The following is a 20,318-nucleotide window of genomic DNA, read 5'->3' on the forward strand; positions in this document are numbered from 1 at the left end:
AGAGGAGTGGTGGCTTGTCCACAGCCACCTCTGACCACTGTGGCTTCCTACAACACTGACCTAAACTTTTTCTTTCTAATCCTCTATATTTCCATTTCCCTTTTTTTTAAGCCACAGAATATCCAATAATTATGCCTAATACATCTGTCTGTAAAAGGAAGCTCTAGAAACTGAAACTGCATGTGCTAAGTTGCTTCAGTTGTGTCTGACTCTTTGTGGCCCTATGGACCAGAGCCCACCAGGCTCCTCTGTCCATGGGATTTTCCAGGCAAGAAACTGGAGTGGGTTGCCATGCCCTTCTCCTGGGGATCTTCCTGACCCAGGGATCAAAGCCACACCTCTTATGTCTCCTGCACTGGCAGACAGGTTCTTCACCACTAGTGCCGCCTGGGAAGCCCCAGAAACTGAAACATATTTCATGATAAATAGGTTCTAACTAATATAATTCTTTGGTCAAAGATATAATTCTGACAATGAAACAATAAACAGTTAACACATCTTATTTCAGACAAAATATGACTATACACTAAAATGTATGTTAGCAAAAAAAAAAAAACTATACAAAAGTCTAGATTTTTTCCTTCAGAATATCAATCTTACACAATAATGTTAAGATTTAAAATAACTGTCTCAAATAATTTCCTTCAGATGCAATCAGTCTAAATGTTAATAACTGGTATACACATGTCTAAAATATATTAAAAATGCATCAACCTTTTCCACTATGATGAGGTCTCCAACTTGTATGTCTGAACTCTTAACTTGCACTTTACCTTAAAAAAAAGAAGAAGTATAATCAACTCAATGAAATAATAGCACATCAGAGTTAAACTTTCAGTTGATAAATAATACTTCAGGAATAACTTTGGGAGGAAAAAATCACATTCTAGATATTTATTTATACTTATACCTTCAAAATAAATTTATTTCAGATGGACAGCCACTAAAAATTAATTTCTCTCAGTCAACTCCCAAATACAGTTAACTATCCCCCAATAAGAGATGTGTTGGAACATGGACAAGGACTCCATTTGGAAAGTTCTTCCCGTATCTGCCATTATTTCAGGTCGGAGTCAAGTTACGGATGATTGAAAGTATCACTAGACAAAATAATTTGATCACAAAGCTGAATAACATGGAGATGTGAAATCCTTACATTAATGCTGTGAATGGCACTGACTGGCACACAACTGACAGGAAAACAAAGAAAGGAAAATGTGCGGAAGATCACCCTCCCCTAGTAGCTCCAAAGACGCAGGTCAGGACTGAAAACTAAGGTTTAGGGCTTTACACAAAAAATGGTGTGAACGCTTGTAAACTCTTATCTCTATAGTATCCGGTGCCACGTGACCATTTACAAAATCTAACACAGAGTCTACGTCACGTCAGCACCACAGAGAGGAGACGAGAAGCTGATGTGGACAAGGTGAGACGCCGCTGGACAGCTAACGAGCCCTGGTCCAGGCCCTGCTCCCTGTGATTCCCTCTCCCCTCCGTCTCCCTCCCTCTCCTGGTCTCCCTCCCTCTGTCCATCTTCCCTTTTAGGACCAGCAACAGCCATGTAGATCTATTTTAATATTTTTGTCAAAACTGCTGTTTTGATATGAGAAAAGATCCACTTCTTTTACAGTCAGTTTATTCTGAAAGCTAAAAGAACAAGAGGTAAGTTCTTATTACATTTGTTCATATTATAAAAACTAATGTTACCAGTCATTACTTGACTTATAGACTAAATTCAGCTCATTATAAAGCCTTATTTCCTAAATATCTCTGAATGCAGCTGAGTTTCAACCACATCAGTTCCTAATTATTTGTTTTGAGGATATCAAAAAGCTTTGTAAATATTATATTTCTGCTGTTCCATTTTTTCACATTCCTCAATTATACAATAAATACATAAGGGCTGAGTTACTTTCCTAGAGGGAGGTGAAGCTACTTTTTATTACTATTATAAAATAACAATGTACTTCAGAATTACATGTGAAGCAATCTTAAGATATCGTCATAAGAGGTAAGTATCTGTTTATTAATAGCCAAAAAACTTTCCCTTTTTTTCAGCTGGTTCCTTCAAGCTTCATGTTTGTACTCCCACTGCTGTGTTTTTTATAGCTAAGCATCAGGCAGCAAAGACATACCACTGAGCTCATTCTTCCTGTATATTGTTGCTGTTCAATTGCCAAGTCCTGTCTACCTCTTTGTGACCCCATGGACTACAGCACGCCAGGCTTCCCTGTCCTTTAACTCAACACAATTCCCATCTTATCATTTAATTTTATGCTGTGCTACTATCCAATCCACTTTCCCTTCCTCCTGCTTTTTTTACATGATAATAGAACTAGATGAAAAATTAAGCGTTACGCTCATTCTCACCCCAAGCCCTCTGTTATTTGACAGTCACTTAGAAGATGACCGAATCTGCAGCGCGTGTGCTACTTCTCCACAGCTGACCTCACAGTCGCCTTCTGCTTTCCCCCACCTCGGCTCCCTCTGCTCCTGCTCTAGTCTGGCACTTTATCCTATGACTATGTGATGCCCATGCTGGTTCTCACAGGTTCTCTGCATTCGCTGTTCCTTTCAGCTGAAACCCATCCCTCCGCAGATCTCCTGACTTACACAGTAACACTACCCCATGAAGCCTCTAGAGCAGGTATAAGCAGCAGCAGGATTCTATACAGACTGCTACACATGTGCTTAAAATGCTACATCGCTATAAATCTTCAAACACCTGACAGTCTACCAAATTTCCGATCCTGTGCACTTCAAGGACATTTAGTTTGTTCTTCACAAACGCATATCCAAACTTAACCCATTTTAAAAGAAGACAAGGACTGTATAACCATTCTACCCATCATCAGTTGAAATGGGTCAAATGTCAGAATGGGTTAAAGAGAACAGAACCATAAAAGCCACATCTAACCAGATACAGACATCAACAAATAACAATGAAAATGTATTCACTGCTTATTTCCCAACAAAACACATGCAACGTGGTAAGAGTGAGAGATAATGATGTAACTTTCTAAAAAGCACTTGCTCACAGATAAGGAGCCCCTGGAAGGCCACACAGCTGAGACGAAGAGCACCACAGCTGAGCAGACGACCACCCGCAGCACCAGCAGGCTGGCTGGCTGGTCCTCATTACTGGGGGGAATGGTACTCTCCCCCACCTTTCTTCACATCTTAAGTAGGAGCCTAATTTAACACAGATTATGAAGTGGGTAGCCGTCTCTGGGGTCACACAGAGTCGGATACGACTGAAGTGACTTAGAAGCGGCAGCTGGGATTAAAAGTGGGTAGCTGGGAAACAGTATATTAATTATGTTATGTTATATTATGTTATGTTATATTATGTTATAATGTTGGCCCAAAAGTTCATTCCATTTTTCATAAGATCTTATGGAAAAAACCAAATGAACATTTTGGCCAACCCAATATATTAAGAGAGACTTATAATTCAGAAGAAAACCCAAAATATTGTTGGGAAGAAATTTTAAAACACCTAAATAAAAGAATAGGTATATTTCATTCATGGATCAGAACACTTTAATACTATTAAAGGGCCAATTTGCCCCAAAATTTTACCTACAGATTCAATGCAATTAAAATCCTAGCAGGCTACTTTTTAATAGAAATTGACAAAGCAATTCTAAAAGTCACATGGAAATTCAAAGGATGCAGTTCAGCCAAAACAACTCTGAGAATGAAAACACAAAGCCGGAGGGCAGACACTGCTGTGCTCCAGAATTATTAATACTATGAAACAACAGTAATCCAGAGCACTGTTTTAGCATAAAGAGAAACAAACAGATCAACAGAGTGAAGAGAGAGTCCAGAAATAAACACATACATGGAAGACAACTGCTTATTGACTAAACTATAAGGCCATGAGGTGGGAAAGAGGTCACTTTCTTGAAAAATGGTGCCAGAAACACCACCACCCACACCTGGTACTGATACAAAAATTTACTCGAAATAGATATGTGATATACACAGCAAACTCTAAAACCAAAACCTTATAAAAGAAGAAACACTGGGGAAACGGAACAGAAAGCCTTTGTGAAAGTTCCTCAGGAACCTCACAGTGTTTCGTGTTTCTCAGAGAACACAAGAGAAAAATGAGACATGACAACACCTGGTGGAGGGTAGGAAGGAGAGGGGATGGGAGAGGCCTCCTGATGCGAGAGTGTACTGAGATGAAACACCCTTTACAGCTGGTATGGATGTGGCCCAGAGATTTGGATGAATCAGTGGAACAGCACAGAAACTAGAGAAAAGGGCCAAAACAAATCGAATACATTTCTCAAAGATCTGAGGAAAATTAAGAACTCGTTTTAAAGTAACTTACTGACCATTTGAGGGGGAAAAACGGTAGATCCCTTCTTCACATAATACCTTACACATAAAACTGAAAGTGGAGTAAAATTCCAAGTCCAAAAAAATAAAAACACAGGAACATTGTAAGGAAATTAAGATGGCTGCTTACAGAACACTGGGATTGAACAGATTTTCTAAGATTAAAGTAAAAACCACAAAGATCAGAAGAGCTGCCTACAAAAAACTAAAAAGGTATCTACATGTTTAAAAAATGAAAAAAAATTAATCAAACAACATAAAACTATTTGCCACATCTGATGCGGTGGAAAAGAGTCCTCCTGCCAGTACAGGAGATACAAGAGACCCAGGTCTACTCTCGGGGTAGGGGGACCCCCTGGAGGAGGAGATGGCAACCCACCCCAGCACTCTTCCCCGGCGAATCCCATGGCCAGAGGAGCCTGGCGGGCCATGGGCCAGAGGGCCGCCAAGAGTCAGACATAACTGAGTGTGCACACACAGAAATTCTAATAAGGTAGAGATGAGCACGGGAGCAAAGGAAGAATAGACTTTCATAAAAGAGAAGAGACAGTTAAGTTAAAAGAGAAATAGCAAGCAAAAACAGTGAGAGTGTCTCTCATCAAACTGGAAATTTAAAAAACTGGGGACCTGGGAGTCTAGTCACTAAAGAAAGCTGCAGAGCAAGCCAGACTCCAGAGGGAGCTCCCCGCATCTACACACACACGCTGATCTGCATGAGAAGGCACTCTGTAGGTGCCAGTATTCTTTAAAGTTATGTCCCATAGTTTCCAGGCCCTAATCTCCAAACAAAGTAATAAAAACTGCTAAATGTTTAACATCATGAAGAAATTAATTCATACAGGTCCTCTCAGGGTGACCTGAGGAAAAATACCAGTTATGCAGGAAACGAGTACACACATCCACTCCTGCCCGTGTACCCAGTCCTGAAGATACATGTCTACCGTGACATAGCCAGAGAGAGCCAAACACAGAAGGTGATAAATCTGAAGTGCCTCTTGGTACCTGACACACAGTAGCTGACTGATAAATATCAGTGCAGAGTCAAAATGAAATAATGCATGCTGAGTATTCTTGAATGAATACTGGAATAATTATTTTCAAATGCAGAACACAGACAAGAAAAATGACTTAGTGAAAGTGACATAACGCATAGACAGTATGTAAAAGGCACAAAAGAGGGATTTTTAAATCTCTTGATTTTCAAGGAAAAATTATTACTGATAAATGGAGACAATTTCACTAGAAGATGAGAAAATTTCATTGAGACATTTCATAAAAATCTTTTTAGCATAAAAAATGTAAGAATGTTAACAAGTATGGGACAACACAGTATTGATACTGAGTCAAAGATGCCCAAAAATGTAGGCATAAAGAACATCTCTTTCTGAACTCTGCATAGGTAAGGTTCCTTTTTGGCAAGGAACCTGGATCACAAGAAACAAGTAACTATGCAAATTGTCTCTCTCATATTCACACACACAAACACAAGTGATTTACACAAGCCTCCAGTCATAATCTCTCCCTCTCCTAGGTTTGAAACATGTTAAACAACAAAATGCCAGAATGAATAAAAGAAATAACTAAGATATCCTGGGAAAAACAACCACCATAAGCTGTACGAAGGGCCCAGCAGCAGCACAGAATTAATTCAAGTTCATTTCTAAACATCAAGTTCCACGCTAGCTTTAGGTTTTAAATCTGGGAAATGGCTGACATGACTTAGCCCTGCTGAGTTCTGGTGGCTGCTGAGAACACAGACAAATAAACGAAGACTTCTGGGTTGATCTCATCTGCTAGAAAACAGACTGCGTGCGTTCTGTGAAAAATGTATTAGTTCATGACCGATCCATGTTTGAATTTCATGAGCTTATTGTGGTAGCTGACACACAGTGGGTACTTAGTAAACAAATGTGGAAATTAATTGTGAACTAGCCAACTGGATGAAGACAAGCAAGGTATACAATCTACAAACCACTCCTTAGCAACAGGAAAAAAACAGCATTGATTCCAAGAATCCAAAAGCAGAATGGCCACACAATTCAAACTTCTTCATCGGGAATTTTTGCAAAAGCTGCCAAGAAGCAGGAAAGTCTACATTACTCTCTTCTGTGACTCTCCTCTGTTGCTACTCCCTAGGAGATAAAGCATAACACAAGCAGTCACAAACAGGGAGACAGGAAGGAAGGGGGAAGCAACAGGTATGGAAAATTCCCACCCAAGAAAAGCAGTTTATGAGGCAATGAAATAAAGAGCAAACTAAAAATCATTCAGTATTCACTGAGATCACATGCCACAGTCAAAATACTCTCTGCTTCCAAACACAGCACCTTCAAGATGTTAGCAAGTGGAAGTGGTTTTCCTTTTCAAAAGAAAAACTACAACACACTAAGTTTTCTCAGTGTATTTCTACAAGAACGTGCTTGAGAACCCCAAATAAGAGCAATGCAAATGCTGTAAAATGCTACAACAGACTACAGTGAATCACAGAGGCAAGAGCCATCAAAGCCATTCAAAGAACAGGCAACTGTGAAACACCAGAAGTTACGTAGGCAGCAAATATTCTCGATAAGAAAATACATTTTAAACTATACTCAGCAATAAGCATAAACTCCATCTTTTTACGTTCTAAATTTTACTCACCAATCATCTTTAGCAGAATAACCAATCACAAAGCAACATGCCACAGATGAAAAAACACTGGACTTGAGGTCAACAGGTCCAGGTTCAAACAAACTCCACCCAGAAGGATGGCCACTCAGGGCACACCATTCTGCACAAGCCCCAGGCTGCTCACTGTCACTACGCCAGCCGCCTGGGGGGTGTCGTGTGAGTGAGTACAGGGGATTTTCTCTGACACACTCGGGCGTCAAGCAGCACCAGCTGTCGTGACTGTCACCCACGTGTGAAATGTCCACTGCTCAGGTCACAGGCAACAATGACCAATTTTTTAAAAAGGTAAATTTTCATTTGTATTTGAAATGAAACTAGTAAAACTGTTTTAGAGTATTTTGAGTTCAAATAATACAGAACTGTAAAATATACATACTTCCCGGGTGGCTCAGTTGGTAAAGAATCTGCCTGGAATGAGGGAGACCCGGATTTGATCCCTGGGTCGGGAAGATGCCCTGGAGAAGGGAATGGCAACCCACTCCAGTATTCTTGCCTGGAAAATCCCATGGACGGAGGAGCCTGACGGGCTATAGTCCATGGGGTCGCAAAGAGTCGGACATGACTAAGTGACTAAACCACACAAAAGATATATACCAGTCTGTCTTCCTCAACAGTTTATACTCAGTGCAAATGACACAAAAGCAGCCACTTTAGGGTAAATAATTCAGTGGCATTTAGTACATTCAAAGTATTCTACAACCAACTCTACCAAGTTCCACAAGGCGCTCGCCACCGCCAGAGAAGCCCTTCCCCACTGAGGACGGCAGCCCACCCCCGCTTCCCCGGCCACGGCAGCCGCACCTGTGCTCTATTAACTTACCTGTTCTGTGAGCTTCAAGAGCGACATCGCCCAAGACGCGACCTCCGGTACCTGACTCTCTCACACAGCACAGCGTTTTCAGGGTGCACTCACATTCTGTCATGTATCAGTATTTCATTAACTTTCATAACTGAATAATATCCCAGGCCACGAAGAGACCATCAATCCCTCGCCCTTCATCCACTGACGGACAACCGACGTCCCCGCCTTCTGCCAACCCTATGTAGTGCCGTGACAAGCGGGGGTGTGTGTGCTTCTGCTTGAGCTCCTATCCTTAATTCTAAACCTATCTGGGCAGGTCTCCATTTCGCCTTCACTTCTGAGTGACAGCTTTACTAGATACAGAATTTCTGTTGACAGTTTTCCCTTCTGCCCTCCAGCCTCTGATGAGAAGCCTGCAGCGTGCTCATCAGCGCCGAGGACCCTGTCTGGAGGAGCCGCCTCTCGAGCTGCTCGTGGCCCCGGGGCTTAGACCATGTGATGATGCTATGTCTCGGTGTGGGTCTCCATTCTGACCCTCCTGGGCGTTAGGGAACTTCTTCAGCGTGTAGATTTGTATATTTTGTCAGAACGGGGGTCAGTGGCCATATCCCTTCACATCTCCCCTCTCCTCAGCACACACTCCTCTGGGCGCCTCAGTACCGCTGACGCTGCCCCACAGGCCTCTCAGGACCTGCTCACTGCCCTTGCTTCTCCCCCTCTCCTCAGACTGTCAGGCTGGACCATTTTCAGTGACCGGAGGCTCAGGCTCACTGAGCCGTCTTCTGCCAGCTCAAGTCTGCTACTGAAAAGTCTCTGGTGAGTTTCTCTTTCATTTACTGTATTTTTCAGTACCAGAATTTCTTGCCTTTTTTTTAAAAATACTGACATACCTTTACAGATATGCTCTATCTGCCAACACACTGTTCTGGTATCTTTCAGCATCTGTCCACTATCTCCCTTAGCTTTAGAACATAACTGAGGTGGGTGAGGTTTATGTTTGTCTAGGAAGTCCAATGTCTGGGCTTCCTCAGAGACAGTTTTTGTTAATGTCTTCTGTGAAATGCATTCTCTGTAATTTTTTGTGGAAACCCAGGCATTTTGAGTATTATCATCTGATAACTCAGGAAGTGAAATATTTCCCCCTTTGGGGTTTGCTCTGCTGCTTAGTATATGCTGTAGCCATGTATATATCTGGTGACTTTTCTAAACTATTTTTATGAAGCATGTATTCTTCGTCACATGCGGTCTCTCAAGTCTTTTTTACTTTAGCTTATATTCAACCAGTGTTTGAAAGAGATCTCCTTGCATGTGAGGAAAAAGGAGGCGGTGGAGGGAGGAAGCGAAGGGAGCAAGGACAAAGACAGGAGCAGGCACAGCTGCTCACAGCCTCCACAGACCACGGTTCCGTGCGGGGGCCCTGGTCGCAGCTCCGCCTCAGCCTTCGCTTCTGCCTGCCCTGAGCCTGCATCCAGCCTTGAGCATGGCTTTCAAACTGCTCCCCACCACACACAAACCCCCAGGCCAACAGGAGCACTTCAGATTCCCTCCCGATTCTTCCTGCCTGGCTGTGACAGCTAGTGTGTGAGCCCGGCTGTGGTATCTCTGCCCAGCTGCTGCGGCTGGGACCCAGCCTAGACTATAAGTGACGCCTGCAGCTTTCCTGCCCAGAGTTGCAGGTTAGGTGAGAGACAGCCAAGCCAACTGGGTCAGTCCTTCAGGTAGCCCCCACACAGGTTAGACAGACAAAAACGATTCACCACAATAAGCTCTGCTCCGCACTTTTCAGAGTCAGCGTCCAGAGTCCCAAATTAGGATCTGGCTACTGCCATCTTCAAGGAGGGTGCCATGACGAGGACAGGTTGGAGCAAGGGCAGGTCAAAACACCAAGGAGCTTTCCTACTATTTTCAAGTGGCCTTTTCCTGGATTCAATAATCCCCTAGATGCTGTAAGGCTCTGACGTTTTTCAGAGTCCTGACAAGTTAGCTCTGCCAGGTCCTGATTGATCTGTGGAGCTGCCTACTCTTCATTTTGCTGACATCACTGCACTGTTCATTTGTGAATGACACAATCAGTGCACAGAAACAAATCTCTGCTCAGCCCAAATTTCACAATATAAAACAACAGAAAACACAAGCCAAGATCTACACTGTATTCTAAAACAGACGAACCAAAGATATACCTAATTTACCTGGCCATTCTGGGGAGTCTTTTCCCCAGAACTAAAGCTTACCTTCTTTTTTATACAACACACCTTTCCTCTACCATGCCAATATTTAAAGCATCAAAGCTTTTTAATAATTAAATTTTCAATTCAATTGAGAAAGCATAATATTTTCAACAAGTGACACCGGGACAACTTGGCATCCACATGCAAAAGGATGTGGAGTGACACCACATACAAATGGACATGGGTCACGCACCTGAGTGCAGTGCTCCAACTATAAAACTCCTGAAAGAAAGTATGGGAGGAAGTCTTTGCAACTTTGGGTTGACAAACTATTTCTTAGATACAACCCCAAAATATAAGCAACAAAAGAAAAAACAAACAGATGAACTTGGGACTTAATGAAAATAAAAACTTTTGTGCATCAGGGAACACCGTCAAGAAAGAAAAAACACAACCCACAGAACAAGACAACATAGTTCCAAATCATATACATCCAACAAGGGACTAAAACCCACTCCACTCTGAACTCTGCTTCCAGACAGGCTCCGAGGTGCTATGAGTCTTCATGGAGTTTCTCTCTGGCACCTTTTCCTGTCCTCATCCTTATCATAACAGCTTCACACATTCCCTCCCTATCACACTGCCTTTTTTCTACAGTGGACTGAAAACCAAATAAACAACTCTTAACACATAAACCAGACAAGGGCGCAAGCCCAGAGTGAAGGGTGTGGGGGAGCCAGCGCACACCGGCTTCCATTTTGGATATCGGCATCTGTTTCGGTGCTAGAGGCCCTATTCCCCAGGTATAATTAATTTCAGGCCCTGGCACCAGACGTCTGGTCCTGATGACTGTGTTTAAAACAAACTGCAAAGACAGACTTTAAATGAGACGATGCTATGCTTTACAATGTGTACACATAAGTCGGGTTTCATGTGTGTCTAGTACACACAAGCATTCTATACAAACTGTAACACAGCATATATGTAACTATATATAAACATACACATATACACACACCTGTATATGTACCTGTACATGCATGTGTTTAACGGTGTGCGTATACATTTATATTCATACATACATACATACATTCAAGCATCGAGAGAATAATAATCTATCCTGAAATCATATGCATTCATATTATTATAGGAAAATTAGGTAGGTAACATGTAATTGCATAATACTATTTTCAGTAACAAAACTAAGACGTTTTCTTGCATTTATGCTCAGTCTAGAATGATGATCACATGAACCAGTGGTAAACTGGATTAAGTGTCTTGCTCACCTCTTACTGTAAGCTTGCTGTACAGTTGTGAGTTCACTTCCTTGTCTCGCTGGAAACGCCGAAATTCATCAACTGCTTCTCTCATGATAGTAACAGCCAAGACAAACCCCTTTAAACAAAACAAAGTATTTGAGAAAATTGGACTTTAGCAAAAAAGGGAAAATTCTTTTACTATTTAGTTTTACATTTTTCCTTCAATTTATACTAGTTGTGAAGCATACAATAAATGAAAACAAAAAATGACAGAAAGTAACAAGCACTACAAAAGGAACACAGTAACGCAGTGTGAGATTTACAATTCTCACTGTACCCAAAAGAACTTCTAAAACTCACATCTAAAATAGGTACTTCAAGTTAAACACGAGAAAACCACCTCCAGTGAGGAGAAAAGAGAGAAAACAGAGGCAGAAGTCACCTGTGTTTCCTCTGCACGGCCGTGTGGCCGGTTAGGACTGCAGGGTCAGCCTGAGGGCTCCCCACTGAGTGACCCATGCACACACAGACAGCGGCCCCATCCCACTCGGGAGGAAACCCGACAGCCCATCACCCCGTGGGCGCCTCCCACCACAGCCGCAAATCCATACGCTCCAGCAGCATCGTGCAACTGCTGTGCCCTCTGCCCAACACTTACTCCGCACACGGCGCCTGCTCTCTCCCAACACAGGAGGGAGCTGGGCTGGGACATGGAGCTGCCCCCGCCGGGGCCTGAGAGAACCCCCAGCCCCACCAGCCAAAGTGCTTTGTAATGTTTCCAGCCGACCTAGCTGGAGGGCTGCAGAGGACCCTAGAAACCCTTTAACAAAGTGCAGTGACACACAGCAACAATGCCACATTTCAAAAATCTGATCAATTTATCTTTTAATCACCCGAATTCTTAAAACTGTATTTTAAATACTTAATAATTTAACTTAATTTCAAAATCTTTTTCTTTTTACCAGAGGAGCCCAGTAGGTGTAGAGATACCCTATTTTCAGTGCTGGTACAAACTGTGAGCAGGATACTATCAGAAAATAGAGATTCAAGAAAAACTTGAATTGTTCATATAAAACCTAAAAAGAAAAAGAAAAAAAAATCAATATAATATCTTTAAGAAAAATGTTTCAGACCTTAATTAAAATCAGCATAATATCTAACTATTTCCACCAACACTGAGAATATACCGAGTCACAATAAACTTAATTTTGACAATGGCTTTCTAATAACTAAATCACAAAAAAGAGCTAAGATGACCTCAAATTATATTTAAAATAAACTGAAAAAAAGACAGAATTCAACTATGTTAAACCTTTTCGTTTTCTGTTTCCTTGTATGCAGTCTTCCACAAATCTCTACACGCATATCACCCAAGACACACAGGAAAACCTTCCCAATGTTAGTAAGTCATAAATTCAGAAAATCTTTTAGGAAAGTGGTGCAACCTTATATTTATGAAGTGGTAAACAGTCAAACATGACAGCCATATTTTTTGAATGTGAACATTAGGTACCTTCACAAAGATCCAGTGAATAAGCAAATCATTTATAGGGATAAGCAAATCATTCACAGACATAAAAAAACACTAATCTCTTGCATTTACTTCCCTCAAAGTATAAGAAATGAAAACATATAAAAATACATAAATTATAGACCAATTTTTATGAAGAAAACTACCTGTATATTTTTTATAGTCTCTTGGTAGTTGATCTTAAACAGTATTTTCAAATATAAACTAAATTAAAATCATCATTCAATAGCATCTTTTAGGAATGCAAATCCTGTATTTTCATTTTTGTTTCTTAATTCAAACAGAATAATCCTTAAGGAAATCTAAGATCTAGTATATTAACAGACTTCTATTCACAAATGCCTCACTTATTAGATTTAAATTGAAAATCAAAATGGAACAAAACTCGTGTTTAAAGATGGGAATACCTTAAATAGCACACTACAATTATAATGAAACTTACAAACTTGCAAATTGTAAATCAAAATCTCCTTGGATGCCATTTTAAAATACAACTTGGAATGCATGGAAATTTTAACAAGGGCAGAGCAATGGGTTAAGTCCTTACTGTTGACTTAAAGAGGCTGGAATCACAGTTTTTATATAATGAAGCTGTATACATCATCACACAATTATGTGTGTGACTGAAAAATCAGTTACATTGATAACACGTTTGTATTTATAATCACATTCAATTGCTGTCTAAAATGTTTTGAATCATTTCATAAATTAATCTCAGCAGGAAAGAAAGCTCTCTTTTTCCTCAGTGATTTCTTTAAAATCTCAGTTAGCATAAATTATATCTATTAGCAATTCAGAAACTGCCATTCGTGCTAAAAATGGCACAGAATTCCTACTGTGCAATCACCAAATGTTTCTAAAACACTACATTTTAGATGAAAAGACTAATTTAAGAGAGAATCTAAGGAAAAAGTCATTCCCACGGTAACAGTGGTACAGACACATCAACAGGTCTCTTCAGGACAGCCATCCTGAAGGCTGTGTGAACTCATTCAGATCAAAAACTAAGCTGCACTGCCCCCCTTGGACACTGCAATTAAGACTCTATTTCTACTGTCTGCTGAGTGAGCTCAGAGGGCGTCAGAAAAATGTACAGTATGTAGCCAGTCTGGGAGTATTTAATAATTTAAACCTAAGGAGAAAACAGCAGCTTCATTCAATAAAGATGAGAATATTTATCTGCCTGGAAGACAGTTTACATTTTATTGTCCTGACAAAAGAGCAGTCTTTTAATTATGGAGGCATTAGTTTTGCGTGTTTTAATAAAGAAGCATATTAGACATCAAGCATCTGACAACTACTGGATGGATGGGGGCGGAGAGTGATACTAATCAATGCCCAATATAAAGTCAGCATGGTTAGTTAAATAAAAACATGAAAGCTAAAGCAGCCCTCATTTCACATAATTGAGTATTTTTTACAAAACAGTATAAGACCTAATACTTAAAACGTGTTAAAAACTTTGATAATGGAAAAATAATCAGCACTAGCTTTCTTTGCCTTTAGAAAGATAAATAAATCTATTAAAATAGGGAATGAGGCAAAAATAAATCAACTACTCTAAATACATATAATCTCAGCTTTATAATTTAAGACAAAAATATCACTGGCAACAACAAAAAGTAATAAATATTTAAATTTCAGAATTTAAAGTTAGCATAATACCTAATTAAAGATAACTACGGATATAATAATAAAACAAGGCCAGAAATGTATAATGTGAAGTAGAAAACAAATCTAAAAGTGCTTGTAGATATTCTGCAGCTCAGTCATGTTTGTGTAAAAAGTTATTTTACTTAGATTGTGACAGCCTTCAGTTCAGTTGTGTCTGATTCTTTCCGACCCCATGGACTACAGCACACCGGGCCTCACCTGTCCATCACCAGCTCCCGGAGTTTAGTCAAACTCATGTCCACTGAGTCAGTGATGCCATCTAACCATTTCAGCCTCTGTCACCCCCTTCTCCTCTCCCCTTCAATCTTTCCCAGCAACAGGTTCTTTTCAAAAGAGTCAGTTCTTCACATCAGGTGGCCAAAGAATTGGATTTCAGCTTCACCATCAGTCCTTCCAATGAATATTCAGGGCTGATCTCCTTTAGGATGGACTAGTTGGATCTCCTTGCAGTCCAAGGGACTCTCAAGAGTCTTTTCCAACACCACAGTTCAAAAGCATAAATTCTTTGGCGCTCAGCTTTCTTTATAGTCCAACTTTCATATCCATACATGACTGCTGGAAAAACCATAGCCTTGACGAGATGGACCCTTACTGGCAAAGTAATTTCTCTGCTTCTGAATATGCTGTCTAGGTTGGTCATAACTTTTCTTCCAAGGAGCAAGCATCTTTTAATTTCATGGCTGCAGTCACCATCTGCAGGGATTTTGGAGCCCAAAAAAATAAAGTCTGACACTGTTTCCACTGTTTCTCCATCTATTTCCTATGCCATGATCTTCGTTTTCTGAATGTTGAGCTTTAAGCCAACCTTTTCACTCTCCTCTTTTACTTTCATCAAGAGGCTTTTTAGTTCCTGTTTACTTTCTGCCATAAGGGTGGTGTCATCGGCATATCTGAGGTTCTTGATATTTCTCCCGGCAATCTTGATTCCACCTTGTGTTTCTTCCAGTACAGTGTTTCTCATGATGTACTCTGCATAGAAGTTAAATAAGCAGGGTGACAATATACAGCCTTGACGTACTCCTTTTCCTATTTGGAACCAGTCTGTTGTTCCATGTCCAGTTTGAACTGTTGCTTCCTGGCCTGCATACAGGTTTCTCAAGAGGCAGGTCAGGTGGTCTGGGATTCCCATCTCTTTCAGAATTTTCCACAGCTTATTGTGATTCACACAGTCAAAGGCTTTGGCATAGTCAATAAAGCAGAAATAGATGTTTTTCTGGAACTCTCTTGCTTTCTCCACGATCCAGGGGATCTCTGGTTCCTCTGCCTTTTCTAAAACCAGCTTGAACATCAGGAAGTTCATGGTTCACGTATTGCTAAAGCCTGGCTTGGAGAATTTTGAGCACTACTTTACTAGCGTGTGAGATGAGTGCAATTGCGCGGTAGTTTGAGCATTCTTTGGCATTGCCTTTCTTTGGGATTGGAATGAAAACTGCCCTTTTCCGGTCCTATGGCCACTGCTGAGTTTTCCAAATTCGCTGGCATAGACTGCAGCACTTTCACAGCATCACCTTTCAGGATTTGAAATAGCTCTACTGGAATTCCATCACCTCCACTAGCTTTGTTCTTAGTGATGCTTTCTCAGGCCAGCTTGATTTTACATTCCAACATGTCTGGCTCTAGATGAATGATCACACCATCCTGATTATCCAGGTCATGAAGATCCTTTTGTACAGTTCTTCTGTGTATTCTTGCCATCTCTTCTTAATATCTTCTGCTTCTGTTAGGTCCATACCATTTCTGTCCTTTATCGAGACCATTTTGCATGAAATGTTCCCTTGGTATCTCTAATTTTCTTGAAGAGATCTCTAGTCTTTCCCATTCTGTTGTTTTCCTCTATTTCTTTACACTGATCACTGAAGAAGGCTTTCTTATCTCTTCTTGCTATTCTTTGGAACTCTGCATTCAGATGCTTATATCTTTCCTTTTCTCCTTGGCTTTTCGCCTCTCTTCTTTTCACAGTTATTTGTAAGGCTTCCCCAGACAGCCATTTTGCTTTTTTGCATTTCTTTCCCATGGGGATGGTCTTGATCCCTGTCTCCTGTACAATGTCACGAACCTCATTCCATAGTTCATCAGGCACTCTATCTATCAGATCTAGGCCCTTAAATCTATTTCTCACTTCCACTGTATAATCATAAGGGATTTGATTTAGGTCATACCTGAATGGTCTAGCGGTTTTCCCTGCTTTCTTCAATTTAAGTCTGAATTTGGTAACAAGGAGTTTGTGGTCTGAGCCACAGTCAGCTCCTGGTCTTGTTTTTGACAACTGTATAGAGCTTCTCCATCTTTTGCTGCCGAGAATATAATCAATCTGATTTCGGTGTTGACCAACTTGTGATGTCCATGTGTAGTCTTCTCTTGTGTTGTTGGAAGAGGGTGTTTGCTATGACCAGTGCATTATCTTGGCAAAACTCTATTAGTTTTTGCCCTGCTTCATTCCACATTCCAAGGCCAAATTTGCCTATTACTCCAGGTGTTTCTTGACTTCTTACTTTTGCATTCCAGTCCCCTATAATGAAAAGGACATCTTTTTTGGGTGTTAGTTCTAAAAGGTCTTGTAGGTCTTCATAGAACCGTTCAACTTCAGCTTCTTCAGTGTTACTGGTTGGGACATAGACTTGGATAACTGTGATACTGAATGGTTTGCCTTGGAAACGAACAAAGATCACTCTGTCGTTTTTGAGATTGCATCCAAGTACTGCATTTCAGACTCTTCTGCTGACCATGATGGCTACTCCATTTCTTCTGAGAGATTCCTGCCCACAGTAGTAGATATAATGGTCATCTGAGTTAAATTCACCCATTCCAGTCCATTTTAGTTTGCTGATTCCTAGAATGTCGATGTTCACTCTTGTCATCTCCTGTCTGACCACTTCTAATTTGCCTTGATTCATGGACCTGACATTCCAGCTTCCTATGCAATATTGCTCTTTACAGCATCGGACCTTGCTTCTATCACCAGTCACATCCACAGCTGGGTATTGTTTTTGCTTTGGCTCCATCCCTTCATTCTTTCTGGAGTTATTTCTCCACTGACCTCCAGTAGCATACTGGGCACCTACTGACCTGGGGAGTACCTCTTTTGGTATCCAATCATTTTGCCTTTTCATACTGTTCATGGGGTTCTCAAGGAAGAACACTGAAGTGGTTTGCCATTCCCTTCTCCAGTGGACCACATTCTGTCAGACCTCTCCACCATGACCGCCCATCTTGGGTTGCCCCACGGGCATGGCTTAGTTTCATTGAGTTAGACAAGGCTGTGGTCCTAGTGTGATTAGATTGACTAGATTTCTGTGAGTATGGTTTCTGGAGAATGTTGGACCTCACTAAAAAGATACGCCACGTCCAAGGGCAAAGGAGAAGCCCCAGCAAGACGGCAGTAGGGGTGAAATCGCATTTAGAATCAAACCCCTTACCCCCCAGAGATGCTCAGAGGGCTCAAACAAACCTAGTGTGCAACAGGACCCAGAGACGCCAGAGACTTGAGCCAGAAATGTGCTTGAGTGACAGCCTTAGCAGGCTTTAAACATTATATACACTCAACATTTCCCTCCAAACAAATTCCCAGTCAAAATTTATGACTTATTTTCTGGTAATTTTGTTTAGCTTTATGTGATTATTTCTATAATGATACAAATGTGATGTTTATCTGGAACTGAAGGCAATAATCAGACTATAAATTTTCTTGAGCTGAACTCTACTATGTGGCTATTAATAACATATAAGAAAACAAAAAAAGAAGAAGAAAAGTATATGAATTATTTCACAATTATCTGAAATACCCATGGTTCAAAGGTCTCTGATTTGGATATGACAGAATTAATGAGAGAAAAAAAATGAGAACAAAGTTAGTAATCTCCAATATCTAGTGCATTTTCAAGAATTTAACAATCTTACCCCAGGTATAAACGTAAATATATTATATTTCTGATTTTTTATAGAATTTCTGGGATGCTTCTCTTCACACTTTTCCGGACATCCAAGCCACACCGTACGAGCTTTCAATTCTCTCTTTCTTTGACAAATATTTATCAGCCAATCACAGCAACTGCATGAAACAAAAGATACGTGTTGTGTATGCTTTTTTAAATGTTTTACAATTAATTCTAAATATCTAGAGCCAATATTGTTTCTGACACCAGACACCAACAGCTTATCTACTGTTAAGTAGTAAGGGCTTTCTTAAAATGGGTCAGCTATACTAATTTAAATTTGACATAAAAGTACTGAAAGAGCTTATCCAAGTGTGTGATGACTCCTGGAACCTCAGGGAGACTGCCTTCCCTGTTTAAGACCCTCTCACTGGCAAAATAAAACCACTAACATTCTGAAGCAGTCAATGCTGCATATACTGAGAAAAGAGTCACCATACGTTATTGGTAATTCTCAATACACCACTGGGTGATTCTGACAAAGGCTCTTAGACATCAATTAATTAAAACGTGACCATCCAGTACTTTTGCCTGGAAAAACCCATGGACAGAGGAGCCTGGTAGGCTGCAGTCCATGGGGTCTCTAAGGGTTGGACACAACTGAGTGACTTCACTTTCACTTTTTACTTTCATGCATTGGAGAAGGAAATGGCAACCCACTCCAGTGTTCTTGCCTGGAGAATCCCAGGGACGGGGGAGCCTGGTGGGCTGCCGTCTATGGGGTCGCACAGAGTCGGACACGACTGAAGCGACTTAGCAGCAGCAGCAGCATCCTCATTTTGTCTTAGGTAGTCACTTTTTTCCTCCTCTAAAAGATGACTTTTCTAGTAGCATGAATATAAAATTAAGACTTATGACTCAATGCAATATTCTGAAAGGATACCAACACTTAATGGACTATTCAAATGGCAGTAAAAGCTTGAGTATATTTTCACATAGTTACCTTCACCTATGAGGTACAGATTTTAATGCTAAATCTACCTTTGTTGCTCCAGTAGTGCCAGGGCTCCAGGGATACAAACTCGTCCTCTTCCTGGGACGCCCCTCGTCTACTCAACCATTATATTTGAGTAGAGAGTATGAAGCTTTATACGAGAGTGGGAGAACTCGCGGATAAAACTCATGGTGGGAGAACTTTTCTTAAAATACTTCAGAAAATGATGAAAAGGTATCAAATTCATCTTTAGTAAGCATAAAATAATCACGAATTTAAACTTCAATATTAACAATTCAGTTTAATTAAAATTTCCAAAATGTAGAGAGAGAGTCACAATGGTTTATTTAGGAAGGGAAGCTGAAGCCAAGAACAACAGAACCACCGAGCAGGAGGAGGAGGCAGGCGTGCCCTACTTCACTCTGACAAAGTCAAGGGACAATGCCAGTCTCCGGAGGTATGACAACGGAAGCAGAGTCACGCGCGTAACTGACTCACGTCACATTCGCAGCAGGCCTCCCTCTGCTCCAGTCGTTCAGAGGTCATTCTTTAAGCATCACTTCACCGTGCTCGCTTCAGCAGCACACGTGCTAGAACTGGAAGGACACAGAAAAGGCCAGCGTGGCCCCTGAGCAAGGACAGCATGCAGGTGCACGAGGTGCACCACATGTGAAAAAGAAATCACCATCAATCAGAGAACACTTAGATGTGCTCTATGAGGGAATACACTAGGTGTTTATTCCTCCTGAATATCCACCAGGTTCCTGGCTGGGCTCAGAAAACCTTAGGTCTGGAAGGAGGCACAGAGCTCAATGTTTCCCTGAGGGAGGCGGGCCTTGTGCCAGGAGCTCACCGTGGACCTTGTGACCTCACAGGTGACTTCAGAGAGGTTCCCTAACCCCTACTTTGTCACTATTAGTAGCAGAGTGTCATGAATAATTTAGTTACATGCTGGAAGTCTAGGAACCTTAGTTTTTTTAATACAGAATTATAGA

At 41.0% G+C, this 20,318-nt stretch overlaps 1 protein-coding gene and 1 non-coding gene across 8 annotated transcripts in view; one reads left to right on the plus strand and one right to left on the minus strand.

Moving 5' to 3' along the window:
• Nucleotides 1-20,318, minus strand: part of ATP9B (ATPase phospholipid transporting 9B (putative)) — a 156,566-nt gene that overhangs the window by 112,622 nt on the left and 23,626 nt on the right. For 4 of the 7 annotated variants that reach the window (XM_042239456.1, XM_042239457.1, XM_027960864.2 and 1 more), the window contains exons 3-6: nt 18,355-18,505; nt 12,215-12,328; nt 11,280-11,388; nt 715-773 (exon numbers count right to left, since the gene is read on the minus strand). In XM_042239456.1, the coding sequence (XP_042095390.1) occupies nt 715-773; nt 11,280-11,388; nt 12,215-12,328; nt 18,355-18,505 (433 nt within the window). Of the gene's footprint in view, nt 1-714; nt 774-11,279; nt 11,389-12,214; nt 12,329-18,354; nt 18,506-19,821; nt 19,920-20,318 lie in introns of all 7 variants that reach the window. The other 3 variants (XM_042239458.1, XM_027960865.2, XM_060405455.1) reach the window with 2 other exon arrangements.
• LOC114110515 (U6 spliceosomal RNA) lies at nt 19,890-19,996 on the plus strand. Its single transcript, XR_003586766.1, has one exon. It is a non-coding gene; the product is annotated as a U6 spliceosomal RNA (small nuclear RNA).

This window comes from Ovis aries, chromosome 23 (assembly GCF_016772045.2).
Source record: "Ovis aries strain OAR_USU_Benz2616 breed Rambouillet chromosome 23, ARS-UI_Ramb_v3.0, whole genome shotgun sequence".
In the NCBI taxonomy this organism is placed as follows: Eukaryota; Metazoa; Chordata; class Mammalia; order Artiodactyla; family Bovidae; genus Ovis; species Ovis aries.